The following is a 19,601-nucleotide window of genomic DNA, read 5'->3' on the forward strand; positions in this document are numbered from 1 at the left end:
AGCGATTGGTATAATCCATGAAGGTGGTCATAAGGGCTAGATTAGAGTACTGCAGTGGGAGTGGAGAGGAAGGAATAGGAGAGAGATTGGTGGAAGACTGGTAATTGGAGAAGAACAGGAAAAGGGAGGAATCTGAAAGGGTGACTTTCAAATTCCTCAGTTTTGAACATGGGTAACTGAAAAGATGGACATCATTAACAGAGATAGGGAATAGAAGAGGTAAGATGACAAGTTTAGCATGGTCCAAATGTAGCTGTAAATCACAGCTGACTTCTCTTCACAAATTGACATATCTAATCCTAAAATGTATCCAGAAATCTGACCCAGAATAGCAAAAGCAATCTTGAAACAGAAGGACAAAGTTAGAAAACTCAAACTTCTCAACTTTAAAACTTACTACAAAACTACAGTAATCAAAGCTGTGTCGTGCTGGCATGAGGACAGACATATAGATTAATGGAACAGAGTTCAGAGTCCAGAAATTAACCCCCACATTTATAGTCAATTGATTTTACACAAAGGGGCCAAGACCATTCAATAGGGGAGAGGACAGTCTTTTCAACAAATGATGATAGGACAACTGGATGTATCAATATATAAAAGAATAAAGTTGGACCCTTACCTCACACCATACATAAAAATTAATTTAAAAATAGATCAAAGACTTAAATGTAAGAGCTAAAACTGTAAAACTCTTAGATGAAAACATAGATGTAAATTTTCATGATGTTGGAATAGGAAGTGGTCTCTTGGATATGACACCAAAAACAAGCAAAAAAAGAAGAAATAGATAAACTGAATTTCATCAAAATTTAAAACTTTGTGCTGCAAAGGACACTATCAAGAGAGTGCAAAGATAATCCACAGAATGGGAGTAGATATTTGCAAATCGTGTCTGATAAGAGACATATTTAGAATAAGAACTCTTACAGCTCCATTTTAAAAGATAACCCAGTTTAAAATGGGCAAAGGGTTGAAATAGATATTGTTTCAAAGAAGATATACAAATATCCAATAAGCACGTGAAAAGATATTCAACTTTATTACTAATCAGAAAACTGCAAATCAAAACCACAGTGAGATACTACTTCACACCCACTAGGATGGTTATAATTAATTTAAAATGAAACAAAACAAAAAATAACAAGTGTTGGTGAAGATGTGGAGAAATTGTAACCTTCATATATTGCTGATGGGGATGTAAAATGGTGTGGCCACTGTGGAAAACAGTCTAGCTGTTCCTCAAATGGTTAAACATAGAGTTGCCACATGACCCAGCAATTCTACTCCTAGGTATATATCCCCAAGAGAATTGAAAATGTGTCTACACAAAACCTGTACATGTATATCTGTAGTAGTATACTATAGTGGCATTATTAATATCAGCCAAAAAGTGGAAATAACATCAACCGTTAAATGGATAAAATGTGGTCTATCCATGCAATTGGATATTATTCAACCATAAAAAGGAATGAAGTACCGATACATGCTACAACACAAATGAACCTTCAAGACAGTCACAAAAGAAAGCATTATATGATTCCACTGATATGAAAGGTCAAAATTAGACAAATTCATAGAGACAGAAAGTATATTAGTGATTGCCAGGGGCTAGGGGTTGAAGAGTGGTGGGAATAGATAGTGACTGGTAATGGGTTCAGGGTTTCTTTTGAGGACAATGAAAATATTCTAAAATTCATTGTGATGTTGTGTGCACAACTCTTTGAATATGCTAAAAGCCATTGAATTGTACACTTTAAATGAGGGAATTGTATAGTATATGAAGGTCAATAAACTTATTTTTAAATTACTTTTAAAATATATATATTTTTTACTGGAACTGTAGCCCCTGATAACTAGCTGCAGATTCTTTAGTAGAATCAACTGTCAGTTGCTTCTAAGAAGTTTGAAAAAGATAACAGAGAAAAGGCTTTTGGATATGGTAATCTAGAGGTCTCTCTACCTTTAAGAGAGCAATTTCAGGAGAGCAGTAGGATCAGATTCTGGATTGCAAGAAGTATGTATAGGTGGCCAGTATGTGGATAAGTTGGACAATGCTGAGAAGGGGAGGGATAGATGGGCAACTTGTAACTTATAACCTACAGGAACTGAATCAGCAGGAATTCAGGGACTGAAGATGTAAGAAAAGAGCTCATTGGTGATACATGACCCTTAAAGCAACAAAAGAGGATTTAGTGCTTAGAGGGATAAATTAAGCTGGAAGGGGAGAAGAAATATGATGGAGGACATTTTCAGGTAGAGAAAAGAGGTAAAGAAAGGTACTCATTACACGTAGCTTCAACCAGTTCTGTCCAGTATGAGGCAGAAAAATTTGATCCAGAAAGATACACGACAAACTTAATCAGCAGTTACCTCTGGGGTGGAAGTTGAGATGGAAACAGGGAGATTTTTCACTTTTATTTGATAGACCTTTATTTATTTATTTATTTATTTATTTATTTATTTATTTATTTGATACTGTGTCTCACTCTGTTGCCCAGGCTGGAGTGCAGTAGTGCGATCTCAGCTCACTGCAACCTCCGCCTCCCAGGTTCATGTGATTCTCCTGCCTCAGCCTCCTGAGTAGCTGAGATTACAGGTGCCTGCCACCACGCCCAGCTAATTTTTGTATTTTTAGTAGAGACAAGGTTTCATCATGTTGGCGAGGCTGGTCTCAAACTCCTGACCTCAAGTGATCTGCCCACCTCGGCCTCCCAAAGTGCTGGATTACAGGCATGAGCCACCGTGACTGGCCATGTTTAATTTTTTATATCAAGAATGTCCTCTCATTATATTTGTATTTTTCAAAAATTAGACTAGCTGCTGTATGAAACGTAATTCTTCATCACTTGGAGGTAAAGTGAAAGATGGCCAAGCTGTAGAGAGTGTGTGGCCCATATTAATCACTCAATTAGTGTTTGTAGAATTTGTTGAATTGGAGTTATAAGCATAAACTCTAATGGAAACAATTCACTTGATTTCTCAGCTTCCTCCAGCAGAACAGAGAGAAAACTCTGATGGTGTGGTTCATCCAAGGGCTTAAGGACTGACAAGGCAAAAATGGCAAAGGTGTGAGGGAACTAGGGTGCTAAAGTAAGTTTTCAAAATGACTAATTATATTCTCCAGAATGAGTAATGAAGCATATGAAGTCAAAAGATAGGCTGACCTGGGCATGATGGCTCACACCTGTAATCCCAGCATTTTGGGAGGCCAAGGTGGGAGGATCACTTGAGCCCAGGAGTTCGAGTCTAGCCTGGGCAACAAAGTGAGACCCCCATGTGTACCCCCAAAAATTTTTAAATTAGCTGGATGTGGTGGCCTATAGTCCCAGCAACTTGGGAAGCGGAGATGAGAGGACTGCTTGAACCCAGGAGGTCAAAGCTGTAGTGAACCATGATCATGCCACTGATCTCTAGCCTGGGCGAGAGACTGAGACCCTATCTCAAAAGAAAAAATATTTATACAATGGTGTACTTTAAAAATAGGGGGAAAACAACTAGGGAATAGAAGTTACAGTAAGAATAAACAGGAAATGCAATAGGAATTGGAAAGATAGAAAATTGTAGATGGAGAAAGTAGTTCAGAGTTCAGGATCTTAGAAGAAGAGCAATTCCAAGTGCTTCTTTATCAGGCCCCAAAGTGTGTCTATGATTAGGAATAAAGTAGAGTGCAGGTGGACATCACTATTGTTGAAAAGATAAAGAAACTGTGATGTTAGAGAGTTAGGACAGGCATAGGGGAAAGAATAGATCTCTTGTTCAATACTGTGAACCCATTGCCCAACCTAGTACCTATAGTAGGCATTCAATTAACATTTGTTGAATGAATGAATGAAATGAGTGAATGAATGAATATTATAGCATTTATCACAATTACTTGTTTTCCTGTTTTCTTCCCCTAATGGACCAGAAGCTTCTTGAGTCTTGCTTATTTCTGTGTCTCTAGTTTTTGAATCAAGGTTTGAGTGAGGGAATGAATATTGAACTGCAGAAAATGATGACAAGGAAAGGGAGAATGAGAAAAATTGTGAACGAGGTGCTAAAATCCCCAAGGGAGGTGAAAGATAAGAACTTTGATAGTATTTGAGTAATATTATCAAATGACATTGACTCAAAAGAGGGAGCGATTGACGAGAGGAAAGAATGTTAGATTTGGAAGTGGCAATAGGAAAAATAATATTCCAATTTTTCTTTTCCCATCCTGGGAATTCTGGAGGAATTGACACAGTGTTTTCTTCTTTGATGCTCCACTCCTACTCTGTCAATTAGCCCTCCCAATTTTTTCCAAATTTACCTTACCTTGCTTCCTGCTGCCATTATGACTAGAATGCTTCAATACCCTTTTTGCCAACCCCTGTGGGGTTGACTTTGTCACTTTGACCTTACATGCAACAGCAAAAAGCTAAGTTCCTAAGCATAATTTTTCAGCAACATTAGTACTTACCTCATACTTCTCCAATGGTTTCCATTTGACTGTCAAATCAAATGAAAACTTCCAGTCTTGAATTTAAAAGTGTTCACCATCCAGCCCTCTGTAAGCTGCCCTTACTTCAGTTGCTTTGAAGTTTGCACTATGTACAAAATGCCCTACCTTTCTCAAAGCTTCTTATCAACATTTTCAATACCCATCCAGAGCCCTCTTTATCAGAACTCCTTGAGGACTTATTTTCCCTACGTGGCTGTAATCAAAACAACTACTCCAGAAACACCTGCCTGCCTTTATCCTTTCCTCTCTCCTAAATACCAAACACTCACAAATGTTATATGTATATGCTTTTCTTGTGTGTCATTCTCTATTACCCCATCAATTCTACCATATAAATTTCTCCCAAATCTGTCTCTTCCTCCTTATCCTTGCTGTCACTGGCCTGGATGGTTGCAAAAGCCCTCATCAACCTTCAGGGTATCCTACAATAGAGCTTCAGTATCTTTAAAATGGAAATCTAATTATGCCTTCAAAGCACACACACACAGATGCACACATGCACCCATACAATGTTTGAGACATTTTGTACCCTTTAAGCAAAAGTCCAAACTCATTAGCCTGCCGGGTATATATAGCCCACGTTTACCTCTCTGGCCTCATCCCACCACTCCTGCTGTCAAGCCTTCATGCTCCTGGGTGCATACTTCCTTCTCTGGACTTAGTCCCCTACCAGTAACCCCACAGTCATCTCTGCCTCCAAATTCCCTATCGTCACCCTACATACCTATAAATTTCTACACTTTTAAAAAAAACTTTTATTGCACAATAATCACAGATTCACAGAAGGTTGCAAAAAAATGTATAGGGAAGTCCCAGGTACCCTTCATCCAGCCTCCCCCAATGTTGACACCTTATACAATTATATTACAGCATCAAAATGAAGAAGTTGATATTGGACATTGGTACAAGCCATGGAGCTTATTTAGATTTCACCAACTATACATGCATGTGTGTGTGTGTATGTGTATGTGTGTGTGTGTAGCTCTATGCAATTTTATCACACATGTAGCCTTGCATAACTACAACCACAATCAAGATACAGATCAGTACCATCATCACAAGGCTCCCTCATGCTATGCCTTTGTAGTTACATCCATCCCTAACCCCTGGCAACCAACTAATCTATTCTCCATCTCTGTAATTATTATTTTGCAAATGTAATATAAATGGACTCATGCAGCAGACAATCTTTTGAGATTGGCCTTATTGACCCGGCATAATTCCCTTGAGAGCCATCCAGATTTTTTTGCATGTATCAATAGTTTGCTCCTTTTTATGAATAAACAATATTCCAGTGGCATGGTTGTACCAGTTTGTTTAACCATTTATCTGTTGAAGTGCATCTGGGTTGTTTCCAATGTATGGCTATTACAAATTGAGCTGCTATCAACATTCATGTACAAGTTCCTACACAAAAATCAGTCTTAAATTATCTGGAATACATTGCCCAAGAGTACAATTACTAGGTCATATGGTAAATCTATTTTTAGTTTTGACAGGAACTGCCAAACTATTTTCCAGAGTGGCTACATCATTTTATGTTCCCACCAGCAAGATATGTTTATGATCTGGTTTCTCCACATCCTTACCAGGAATCATTGTTACCATTTTTCAGTTTAGCTATCTTGAGAGTTGGCTCACTGTAGTTCTCATCTTTTAGGACCTAAGTCAAGAGTTACTTCTATAGAGCCTTTTTAAAATCCTCAGGAAAAGTTGATTATTCCCTACTCTGTGCCATTTCTGACACTTCATTTATCGTTGTATTTTAATTATTTATTGACATAGTCTGTGTCTTTCCCTCTATTTCCGAGCTACATGAAGCTAGGGGTTGTGTCATATTCATCTTTGTTCCTCCAGCATCTGGTACAGTTACATGCTGGGCACACAGTGGATGCTCAGAAAAATGTGTGGTAAGTGAGGGAAAGAATGAATGAACAGAACATTAGTCTTGTTGCCTCCCCCCCTCCTCCTCCTTAAGCTAGAAACCTTTTTAGAACAGACATCACGCCTTCCTCTGTGTCTCCCAGCAGCAGCTAATAGGGTGCTCCGTACATGTAGATGCTCAATAAATGTCGTCTAAACTATTCAGTTAGCTTATCTTCCCTCTGCACCCAGGAGATAAGCATATGAAAGAGAGAATAGGCCCAAGTATCCTTGTATTAAGGATCATATGTCATTATTTTTATAATATTCTTATAATCTCTACGATCACTCAATATTCTTCTGTGTAGATGAGAAATCAAAACAAAACAGTCCTTTGAGTCAAAGAATGCCTCTGTGGGTGAGCACTATTCAATAATTTCAGTACCCTTGTTACATATGGATTTGGGAGGATGGCTTTTTATGTCCCTGAATTCCTTTTGCATTTTCAGAAAGATCTGGGATATTTCTAGTCTTGCTGCACTGGTGTAATTTGACATGTTGATTATGAAGAGGTCATTAACCTCAACATTTTTGATCACTTTTTGACTCTGTATTTTCTCAACTCTGATGTATGTTAATTTGCACTTGTTTATACGTCTCTGTAAGAGTTATTCAGGCCCTTGAGGGCTGGTATATATTCTGTCTGGAAAGTAGATTGTAAGCCCCTTGAGAGCAGAGACTTTATAACTCCTAGGAATGTATTCTGGACACTGTCAGTGTTCAATTAATGATAATACTGAAAGCTTGACTAAGGTCGTCTGTCACATTGACATCTTCCTTTTCATCTACAAGTGTTCTATCAAAAAAAAAAAGGTAGGTTGACGAGGTAGCATTGAATGATTCTATCCAAAATTATGCTCATTGTTACACTACAATTTGTTCTTTAGGGTGCTTTCAGATTTATAATTTTAGATCAGTTGTTACAGTTCCCTTCCCTATAATACCCTGGTTACATATGCATTAGGGAGGATTGCATTTCATAACCTGTTAGTCCTTTTGCATAATAAAAACTTACCTGATAACATCTATGCTTGTAAAGCATGTAATTCTTCTCCCCAGCCCCCACTGAGAACCAGGTGATTAAACTCCAAGTATGGTCCTAATCTTAAATAATCAGAAAGAACCCTTAACGACTATTCAGTATATATTTTATTTCCCCAGATTTTAAAATGGACTAAATGTGTATACTATGTCCTATGGCTGTTGAAGTTAAATTAATATGAATATTTCAAGGAAGTCTGAATTTTAAAACAGAAGGACAGATGTGTTCATTGATGAGGGTGGAAGTAGAGGGAATTATTTTGCAAGTCAGGTTTATTAAGGTATCATTTACATATAGTCTGATTCACCCTTTTTAGGTGGAAAGTTTGATGAGTTTGACAGGTTGTGTTTTTTTCCCTTAACTATTTGCTAATTCAGTTATACCTCTAACTTGCCCCACCACCACCACTACCCCTAGACCAAACTGACCTATATTTTTCTGATATTTTGTATCCTTTCTATTTTATATAGTGTACTAAAGGAAGTATACCAAGCCTTTAATCCCAAAGCAGTGGTCTTACAGTTGGGAGCTGACACAATAGCTGGGGATCCCATGTGCTCCTTTAACATGACTCCAGTGGGAATTGGCAAGTGTCTTAAGTACATCCTTCAATGGCAGTTGGCAACACTCATTTTGGGAGGAGGTGAGTATAGAGGAAGATTACCAGGAGAATTTGTTGACCTTCCTCCACATTTTGTACATTGGCACTGAACTTGGAAAACTTGGCTTTCTTGGATTGGATAATACCAACCTACCTGAAGCCCAGAAGCCTGAGTCAATAAAATCTGCCACCTCCACAGTTCAGCATAAGAAAATACTCTGACATACTTCTCAGCTTAGCATGTGCATTGACTTCTTGGCACTCTAAAGTCTAAATTTCAATTCCTGAAGCAAAGATCCTCTGGTTAAAGGTTACCTCGAATCTTAAGAATATAGGATGTTAACCCCAGTAGACTGATCCATCTTCTCTCAGTGTAGTATTTGATTTTCAGTTCTAGTAATCATCTTTTGGGAACATGTCACTGAAATTCCAACTCTACTTGTATGTAAGTAAACACACAAATTAATTAAATAAGCTGAATTCAAGAATGACTCTTCCCCCAAAAAGCGTGGATTTGTTATAGTGAAGTAAAATTGAGAGATCTGTAGTCTCTTGGGCATTCTTGCCTTTGGTGTGTGCTGATTATTTGTATTACTTAGCCAAAAGGAAGCCCAGTCTATTCAGTAGAAGCATTTATACATTTGAGAATGGAACTTGTCACAACATCTACCACCTTTAAAGATGTCTTGCTTAAAATCTTCTGTCTACCTACCTAGCATAATCTTTATTTCATTGGATGAATAGATTGGTGTGTTAAAATAACATGGTCAAGCAGATTGAGCTTAAAATGCATATATTATAGAAGAGCTAATTGTTGGTTGCTTTGTCAACCTGTTAGAGGAAATTGTGGGGAGGCCTTATTAAATGAGTGGGCATTCAACACAAGTACACAAGCCTGGTCCTTTGGCAGCCTCAAACTCTAGAAGGCTCAAAATTAAAGGTACTTACAAGAGACAACCTCTTATGAAAAGCTGGCAAGAAATATATTAACTTCAACTGAAGAAAAAGATAAAATTGATAAGTACTGTGTGACATATTACTTTCCTTGACAGCACTAAGGATGGTGATTATGATACTGGTACAGCTAAGGAGGGGGAGAGACCTTTCTACTATATACATCAGGTTAGAACCTGACTTTTGTTTGAGGCTATAGTCTTTACATTAAAAGTCTATTAGCATGCTCTAAAGCCTTTTTGCTTTCTTAGCCCAAAGTTTTGACATTTGAATATATAACTCTTCTTAGGAAATATGTGTATTCCTGAAAATGCTTGTGCATAAATGGAATTTTTGCAAATCAAATCATATTGTATATGTACCAGAGATAGTTTACTACCTAAGCAAAACCTATAGTGACCTTTTTTGAAATTAAATACACCAAATAAGTTTATCTTATAAATTCGAGTTTTTCCATGTCGGGAGTATTTAAAGTAATACCTGTACTATTTAACTGAAATTCTCAGCCCCTATTAACACACAGTTCGTAAAGAGAGCCACATCCCCAAGCTTCAGTGGACCCCATTGAGGCCTAAAAGACATACTCAAAGCATCCGTGACCTTTCAAATAGTAGAAAAGCTTAAGAAAAGGGTGACCATATGTCCTAGTTTATACATGTTATCCCAGTGTAATGATTAATAGTGCCCTCTTTTACTTTTAAAAGTATACCATTTTGTATGATAATTTATATGGTCACCCTATCTAAAATCGACCAGATTCTGTTTCCCTTAGGCTGCATTGAGATTAGGAAATCATTCCATTTTACCTTTATACTCTTAGAATTTAGCTAAAGGCCAATGTTTGAATGCTTGCATGGCAGAGCACATCTATTTAGCACAAAAATATGCTGATTATTAGCCAGTATAATATGGCTGTTGGGTGATTGTGACAGGACCTGATGAGATGGGTCAGAGCATCCATCAACGGTCCCTTCCTCATCTCACTCTCTTTGATCTCTGCCACCAGGCCTATGTTTTGTGGCAAAAAGGAATGCTGATATTAAAAGAAGGAAGTCTGTTTTTGTCAGCATTTTCCTTTTCTGTTTCCTGGGTTTTTAGGGCTAGATCTGCCAATAGTTTTAAAATACAAATCACATTCAGCAGTCATTTTATAGAATTGTTGCAAAATTCATCACAGAAATCTTTCCATTGGGTAGATCACCTCAAGAGATCTGGATTCCAGAGATCTGAGTCTTGCTGATGGCTCTTGATGGAACTGAGGAGTTTGGATTCCTCAGGTACATATTTTTGGAGAGATGAGAGCCTCTTTAATCTTTGCAGACCTCGGACTGCCCAGTTTTACACTGTGCATGATTTGACTGGTCCACCAAAGTCTGCCTAATAGGTGGTTTAAAAATATCACAAAGGGATATTTAGGGGAAATTCTGCAATTTGAGGTTGTCTTTTATTAAAACATTTTTCTCTCTTTCTTTACCCTCCTTCCCTCTCCTGCTGTTTTGTGACTATTCTTTCCTAACTTCACAATTCTTGATGGAGACAGGAGGCTATAACCTTGCCAACACGGCTCGATGCTGGACATACTTGACCGGGGTCATCCTAGGGAAAACACTATCCTCTGAGATCCCAGATCATGAGGTAAGTAAGGCTCTGACAAGTCCTCTCTTCTTTAAGGGGAAGAGCTGAGTCATTCCACCTAATCAAAATCACGTCCTCACCACTCAATACCGTTTTGTTGAGAGACACTTCAATAACAATAACACACTGTCTTGGCAGAATAGTGGACTCTTGTTCCAAAATATCCAAGACCTTCTGCCTTTTTTTTTTTTTTTTTTACAAGAGATCTCAAAGGCCAACCAACTTTAATTTCTCAATTAATTACAGAGACTGTGGGAAGGGGTCACCTGTTCACACAAAGAATTCTTTGGAATATGTGCATATTTTTATCCCCTAGCCTCAAAAAGGAAGGGGCTATTTTTTAAATGTGAAAGCTGGATTTTCATCTATTTTTTAAAGAAGTTTCATAGGTGGTATGTGGCACATGTTCTTTGGTGGTAGTCCTGATCTCTCAATTTTCTTTGACCAATGTAAAATTCAAGGAACCCATAAGCGCTACAAACACCATTGCTGGTGTTTTTCTAGCAATTAGTGGCACACAGAGGCTGGAATGGGACCATCCAAAATGTGAAACATCATTTGAGCCCTTGCCATTTTCTTTAGTCATACAAGATGGGCTTTATGTTTTCCAAAGCAAAGATGTCTGTTCTAGTTTTCCCAAAACAAGTTCACAGAAAGCTGTCTGGGACCTGTGAGTGTGCTGATAATCCCTAATCCAAAGGCGTACCTTTGTTCCTACCTATCACCCCAGTTCCCCTGCAAGCAGGAACCATGTTATAGATTAAGATGTATAACTACAGACCTTAGACTGGATAACTTAAAATAACAAACGGGTACATGCAGCCCCACCTTCTCAAGCTATTTCCCAAGGATTAGGGATGCCGCTTTAGTTTTAATGTTATGAATTCTGACAGATACAGTAGCTGTACACTTGGGAGCATGATGCTTTTTAAAGTTGCTATTATTTTTTAAAAATTAGAAACAACTTAAACTAATTTTCTTCCAATTTTCTCCTAACCTCAGGTGAGGTACAATATGTATCTCAGAAAAACCATTCAATATGTCTAGAATACAAATAGAAGGTACACTATAATTTGAGACAATTTGCTGATGTCAGGGTTAATAGAAGTCTCTTTTCTTGGTTTGTCTTACCTTTATTCAGTATTTGGAAGCTTAATGAAATATAAAGGTAAGTGCTGTGAACAAATGTAATCGCTGTTATTGCTGTGGGAATATCTCAGATTGCATTGTAATTTAAAGCTCTAAGACTTTATAAACTGATCAAGTTATGTCAGAAACAAGTTTTAAGCTGTAGAAGCCTGAACTGAGAATAAATGCTCTATTCCTGAGAAGCAAAAGCAAATCCAAAGTTTCATCTGTGTTAAAAGATTGATAAATTTTTAATAAAGATGAATACTGCCTCTGGTACGTGGAGAAGCTATGGGCCTGAATGGGTGTGGGCTGGGCCTTATAAATAGATGTTCTGTCTTTATACTGAAATATTCTGTAAGATTAAATGAGATATAATGTATGTCAAGTGCCTAACACATAGTCCCCTGGAACCTAATAGGCACTTTAAAAATGCAAGTTCTCGGCCGGGCACGGTGGCTCACACCTGTAATCCCAGCACTTTGGGAGGTCAAGGTGGGCGGATCACTTGAGGTCAGGAATCTGAGACCAGCCTGGCCAACATGGTGAAACCCCATCTCTACTAAAGATACAAAAAATTAGCTGGACGTGGTGGTGCACGCCTGTAATCCCAGCTACTCAGAAGGCTGAGGCAAGAGAATCGCTTGAACCTGGAAGGTGTAGGTTGCAGTGAGCCAAGATCGTGCCATTGCACTTCAGCCTAGGCGACAGTGCGAGACTCCGTATCAAAAAAAAAAAAAAAAAAAAAAGCAAGTTATCTCCTTCCCCTTTGCATGCTGCTCACTTCTTATACCCAGACATTTATGACTATGTCATTCATAAATTTGCCCAAACCCTTTGTGAATTCCTTCTGTCATATCCTTCTGGTTTAAGAGATGTGAGTCATGCAAGAAGGAACAAAGAATAAAATTGAAATGACAGTCTTCCAGGTACAATAAGATAACATTTTAATGAAAATTGCCAAAAATAGGCTACACAGTATGAAGTCATATAAGTTCTGGGGCACAATACACAGTTGCACACAAATATCCTTGTGGTCCTCTGAAATCAGATCAACAAATGGTAGATCAAAAAATATTTGCTGAGCACCCATTCTGTGCCAGGCACCATGCTAAATGTCTTAGGAGATGCAAAGAGAGAAATACATCCCCTACCTCAAGCAGCTAGGGAGGGAGGGTGGTGTAAGTGCTGGGGAGACATGCAAATGCACAGATAGTTATAATACAGAGCAGAAAAAGAATAAGACAGTAGGAAGAGTGACTGTAGAGATATGCATCAAATATAAAGGGGATACAAAGGAGTACACAAAATACCCTGCCCTCCATGAGCTGAAAATATAATCAAGAAATCTAGTAGCTTTTTTGTAGATTGCTTAGCATAATCTGTGTATGCAAACGTCATCTGTGAATAAAGAGAGTTTTCCTTCTTTCTGTATAATCTTTCTTTTTCTTACCTTTTTGCACTGGTTGGGACCTCCAGTGCAATGCTGAGTGGAAATGGTGAGTGAATATCTTTATCTGGTCCCCAGTCATAGGGGGAAAGCACTTAATCTTCACTATGAAGTGTGATATTAGCTGTAGGATTTTTCAAAAATGTTCTTTTTTAGGTTGAGGAAGTTCCCTTCTATTCCTAATTTACTGAGACTTTTTTTACTTACAAATGAGTATTGATTTTGTCAAATGTTTTTCTTCATCTATTGAAATGATCATATGGTATCCTCCTTTATTGTTAGTACAAGCACTGATTTTTTAATGTTAAACTAACTTTGCATTCCTGGAATAAACCCTGCTTGGTCATGTTATATTATCCTTTTTATGTATTCCTGGATTCATTTTGCTGAAACTTGGTCAAGGTTTTTTTGTGTCTATGTTTTGTTTTGTTTTGTTTTGTTTTGTTTTGTTTTGTTTTGAGACAGAGTCTCGCTCTGTCACCCAGGCTGGAGTGCAGTGGCCATGATCTTAGCTCACTGCAAGCTCCGCCTCCCGGGTTTATGCCATTCTCCTGCCTCAGCCTCCCGAGTAGCTGGGACTACAGGCACCCGCCACCTCGCCCGGCTAGTTTTTTGTATTTTTTAGTAGAGACGGGGTTTCACCGTGTTAGCCAGGATGGTCTCGATCTCCTGACCTCGTGATCCGCCCGTCTCGGCCTCCCAAAGTGCTGAGATTACAGGCTTGAGCCACCGCTTCCCGGCCGTGTCTATGTTGATAAGGGAAGTTGGCCTGTTTTTTCTTTTCTTGTAATGTCTTTGTCTGGTTTTGATATCAGGGCAATGCTGATCTTTGTGGTTTCTCTGGGGTTTACCTCTGGGTATGTGTTTGGTTTTTTTGTTTGTTTTTGGTTTTTGTTTTTTGTTAGACAGAGTCTTGCTGTGTCACCCAGGCTGGAGTGCAGTGGAACAATCTCGGCTCACTGCAACCTCTGCCTCTTGGGTTCAAGCAATTTGCCTGCCTCGGCCTCCCTAGTAGCCAAGACTACAGGTGCATACCACCACACCCGGCTGATTTTTGTATTTTTAGTAGAGATGAGGTTTCACCATGTTGGCCAGGCTGGTCTTGAACTCCTGACCTCAAGTGATTCGCCTGCCTTGGCCTCCCAAAGTGCTGGGATTACAGGTGTGAGACACCATGCCCGGCCTACAGTATGCGTTTTTAACTTATCAGGGTCAACTTTTAAATAGTATTACATTACTTCACATATAATATAGTACCTTTACAGCAGCGTTCTTCCATTTTTTTCCTTTCTCTTTCTTTGTGGTATTGTAGTCATACATTTTACTTTTGCATGTGTTATAAACCTCTCGATACATTGTTATTGTTTTGCTTTAAACAATTTTTTAGTTTTTAAAATACTTACTAATTCATTTTTTTAAATTATTATTATACTTTAAGTTCTAGGGTACCTGTGCACAACATGCAGATTTGTTACATACGTATACATGTGCCATGTTGGTGTGCTGCACCCATTAACTCGTCATTTACATTAGATATATCTCCTAATGCTATCCTTCCCCTCTCCTGCCTCCCCACAATAGGCCCCGGTGTGTGATGTTCCACTTCCTGTGTCCAAGTGATCTCATTGTTCAATTCCCACCTATGAGTGAGAACATACAGTGTTTGGTTTTCTGTTCTTGTGATAGTTTGCTGAGAATGATGGTTTCCAGCTGCATCCATGTCCCTACAAAGGACATGAACTCATCCTTTTTTATCGCTGCATAGTATTCAGTGGTGTATACGTGCCACATTTTCTTAATCCAGTCTGTCACTGATGGACATATGGGTTGATTCCAAGTCTTTACTATTGTGAATAGTGCTGCAATAAACATACATGTACATGTGTCTTTAAAGCAGCTTGATTTATAATCCTTTGGGTATATACCCAGTAATGGGATAGCTGGGTCAAATGGTATTTCTAGTTCTAGATCCTTCAGGAATCGCCACACTGTTTTCCACAATGGTTGAACTAGTTTACAGTCCCACCAACAGTGTAAAAGTGTTCCTATTTCTCCACATCCTCTCCAGCACCTATTGTTTCCTGATTTTTTAATGATTACCATTCTAACTGGCATGAGATGGTATCTCATTGTGGTTTTGACTTGCATTTCTCTGATGGCCAGTGATGATGAGCATTTTTTCATGTGTCTGTTGGCTGTATGAATGTCTTCTTTTGAGAAATGTCTGTTCATATCCTTTGCCCACTTTTTGATGGGGTTGTTTGTTTGTTTCTTGTAAATTTGTTTGAGTTCTTTGTAGATTCTGGATATTAGCCCTTTGTCAGATGAGTAGATAGCAAAAATTTTCTCCCATTCTGTAGGTTGCCTGTTCACTCTGATGGTAGTTTCTTTTGCTGTGCAGAAGCTCTTTAGTTTAATTAGATCCTATTTGTCAATTTTGGCTTTTGTTGCCCTTGCTTTTGGTGTTTTAGACATGAAGTCCTTGCCCATGCCTATGTCCTGAATGGTATTACCTAGGATTTCTTCTAGGGTTTTTATGGTTTTAGGTCTAACATTTAAGTCTCTAATCCATCTTGAATTAATTTTCATATAAGGAGTAAGGAAAGGATCCAGTTTCAGCTTTCCACTTATGGCTAGCCAATTTTCCCAGCACTATTTATTAAATAGGGAATCCTTTCCCCATTTCTTGTTTTTGTCAGGTTTGTCAAAGATCAGATGGCTGTAGATATGTGGTATTATTTCTGAGGGTTCTGTTCTGTTCCATTGGTCTATATCTCTGTTTTGGTACCAGTACCATGCTGTTTTGGTTACTGTAGCCTTGTAGTATAGTTTGAAGTCAGGTAGCATGATGCCTCCAGCTTTGTTCTTTTGGCTTAGGATTGTCTTGGCATTGTGGGGTCCTTTTTGGTTCTGTATGAACATTAGAGCAGTTTTTTCCAATTCTGAGAATAAAGTCATTGGTAGCTTAATGGGGATGGCACTGAATCTATAAATTACCTTGAGCAGTATGGCCATTTTCACAATATTGATTCTTCCTATCCATGAGCATGGTATGTTCTTCCATTTGTTTGTGTCCTCTTTTATTTCACTGAGCAGTGGTTTGTAGTTCTCCTTGAAGAGGTCCTTTACATCCCTTGTAAGTTGGATTCCTAGGTATTTTATTCTCTTTGAAGCTATTGTGAATGGGAGTACATTCATGATGTGGCTCTCTGTTTGTCTGTTACTGGTGTATAAGAATGCTTGTGATTTTTGCACATTGATTTTGTCTCCTGAGACTTTGCTGAAGTTGCTTATCAGCTTAAGGAGATTTTGGGCTGAGACGATGGGGTTTTCTAAATATACAATCATGTCATCTACAGACAGGGACAATTTGACTTCTTCTTTTCCTAACTGAATACCCTTGATTTCTTTCTCTTGCCTGATTGCCCTAGCCAGAACTTCCAACACTATGTTGAATAGGAGTGGTGAGAGAGGGCATCCCAGTCTTGGGCCAGTTTTCAAAGGGAACGTTTCCAGTTTTTGCCCATTCAGTATGTTGGCTGTGGGTTTCTCATAAATACCTCTTATTATTTTGAAATACGTTCCATCAATACCGAATTTATTGAGAGTTCTTAGCATGAAGGGCTGTTGAATTTTGTCAAAGGCCTTTTCTGCATCTATTGAGATAATCATGTGGTTTTTCTCTTTGGTTCTGTTTATATGCTGAATTACATTTATTGATTTGTGTACGTTGAACCAGCCTTGCATCCCAGGGATGAAGCCCACTTGGTCATGGTGGATAAACTTTTCGATGTGCTGTTGGATTCGGTTTGCCAGTATTTTATTGAGGATATTGGTCTAAAATTCTCTTTTTTTGTTGTGTCTCTGCCAGGCTTTGGTATCAGGAGGATGTTGGCCTCATAAAATGAGTTAGGGAGAATTCCCTCTTTTTCTATTGATTGGAATGGTTTCAGAAGGAATGGTACCAGCTCCTCCTTGTACCTCTGGTAGAATTCAGCTGTGAATCCGTCTGGTCCTGGATTTTTTTTGGTTGGTAGGCTATTAATTATTGCCTCAATTTCAGAGCCTGCTATTGGTCTATTCAGGGATTCAACTTCTTCCTGATTTAGTCTTGGGAGAGTGTAAGTGTCCGGGAAATTATCCATTTCTTCTAGGTTTTCTAGTTTATTTGTGTAGAGGTGTTTATAGTATTCTCTGATGGTAGTTTGTATTTCTGTGTGGTCAGTGGTGATATCCCCTTTATCATTTTTTATTGCGTCTATTTGATTCTTCTCTCTTTTCTTCTTTATTAGTCTTGCTAGCAGTCTATCAATTTTGTTGATCTTTTCAAAAAACCAGCTCCTGGAATCATTGATTTTTTGAAGGGTTTTTTTGTGTCTCTATCTCCTTCAGTTCTGCTCTGATCTTAGTGATTTCTTGCCTTCTGCTAGCTTTTGAATGTGTTTGCTCTTGCTTCTCTAGTTCTTTTAATTGTGATGTTAGGGTGTCAGTTTTATATCTTTCCTGCTTTCTCTTGTGGGCATTTCGTGCTATAAATTTCCCTCTACACACTGCTTTAAATGTGTCCCAGAGATTCTGGTATGTTGTATCTTTGTTCTCATTGGTTTCAAAGAACATCTTTATTTCTGCCTTCATTTTGTTATGTACCCAGTAGTCATTCAGGAGCAGGTTGTTCAGTTTCCATGTAGTTGAGCGGTTTTGATTGAGTTTCTTAGTCCTGAGTTCTAGTTTGATTGCACTGTGGTCTGAAAGACAGTTTGTTATAATTTCTGTTGTTTTACATTTGCTGAGAAGTGCTTTACTTCCAACTATGTGGTCAACTTTGGAATAAGTGTGATGTGGAACTGAGAAGAATGTATATTCTGTTGATTTGGGGTAGAGAGTTCTGTAGATGTCTATTAGGTCCGCTTGGTGCAGAGTTGAGTTCAATTCCTGGCTATCCTTGTTAACTTTCTGTCTCGTTGATCTGTCTAATGTTGACAGTGGGGTGTTAAAGTCTCCCATTATTATTGTATGGGAGTCTAAGTCTCTTTATAAGTCTCTAAGGACTTGCTTTATGGATCTGGGTGCTCCTGTGTTGGGTGCATATATATTTAGGATAGTTAGCTCTTCCTGATGAATTGATCCCTTTACCATTATGTAATGGCCTTCTTTGTCTCTTTTGATCTTTGATGGTTTAAAGTCTGTTTTATCAGAGACTAGATTGCAATCCCTGCTTTTTTTTGTTTTCCATTTGCTTGTTAGATCTTCCTCCATCCCTTTATTTTGAGCCTATGTGTGTCTCTGCATGTGAGATGGGTCTCCTGAATATGGCAAACAGATGGGTCTTGACTCTTTATCCAATTTGCCAGTGTGTGTCTTTTAATTGGACCATTTAGTCCATCTACATTTATGGTTAATATTGTTATGTGTGAACTTGATCCTGTCATTATGATGTTAGCTGGTTATTTTGTTCGTTAGTTGATGCAGTTTCTTCCTTACATCGATGGTCTTTACATTTTGGCATGTTTTTGCAATGACTGGTACCAGTTGTTCCTTTCCATGTTTAGTGCTTCCTTCAGGATCTCTTGTAGGGCAGGCCTGGTGGTGACAAAATCGCTAAGCATTTGCTTGTCTGTAAAGGGTTTTATTTCTCCTTCACTTATGAAACTTAGTTTGGCTGGATATGAAATTCTGGGTTTAAAATTCTTTTCTTTAAGAATGTTGAATATTGGCCCCCACTCTCTTCTGGCTTGTAGAGTTTCTGCCGAGAGATCTGCTGTTAGTGTGATGGGCTTCCCTTTGTGTGTAACCCGACCTTTCTCTCTGGCTGCCCTTAACATTTTTTCCTTCATTTCACCTTTGGTGAATCTGACAATTATGTGTCTTGGAGTTGCTCTTCTCGAGGAGTATCTTTGTGGCATTCTCTGTATTTCCTGAATTTGAATGTTGGCCTGCCTTACTAGGTTGGGGAATTTCTCCTGGATGATAACCTGCAAAGTGTTTTCCAACTTGGTTCCATTTTCCCCCTCACTTTCAGGCACACCAAGCAGACGTAGATTTGGTCTTTTCACATGGTCCCATATTTCTTGGAGGCTTTGTTCATTTGTTTTTACTCTTTTTTCTCTACACTTCTCTTCTCACTTCATTTCATTCATTTGATCTTCAGTCGCTGATACTCTTTCTTCCAGTTGATCGAGTCGGTTACTGAAGCTTATGCATTTGTCACCTAGTTCTCGTGTCATGGTTTTCATCTCTATCAGTTCTTTTAAAGTCTTCTCTACATTGGTTATTCTAGTTATCCATTCATCCATTCTTTTTCAAGGTTTTTAGTTTCTTTGCACTGGGTACGTAGTACCTCCTTTAGCTCTGAGTAGTTTGATCAACTGAAGCTTTCTTCTGT

At 38.5% G+C, this 19,601-nt stretch overlaps 1 protein-coding gene across 4 annotated transcripts in view; it reads left to right on the forward strand.

The window, feature by feature from the left end:
- LOC105464741 (histone deacetylase 8) overlaps window positions 1-19,601 on the forward strand; it is a 275,966-nt gene that overhangs the window by 102,507 nt on the left and 153,858 nt on the right. For all 4 annotated transcript variants that reach the window (XM_071089069.1, XM_071089065.1, XM_071089064.1 and 1 more), the window contains exons 8-9: window positions 7,922-8,094; window positions 10,547-10,641. In XM_071089069.1, the coding sequence (XP_070945170.1) occupies window positions 7,922-8,094; window positions 10,547-10,641 (268 nt within the window). The remainder of the gene's footprint in view (window positions 1-7,921; window positions 8,095-10,546; window positions 10,642-19,601) is intronic.

The sequence above is a fragment of the Macaca nemestrina genome, chromosome X (assembly GCF_043159975.1).
Source record: "Macaca nemestrina isolate mMacNem1 chromosome X, mMacNem.hap1, whole genome shotgun sequence".
NCBI lineage: Eukaryota > Metazoa > Chordata > Mammalia > Primates > Cercopithecidae > Macaca > Macaca nemestrina.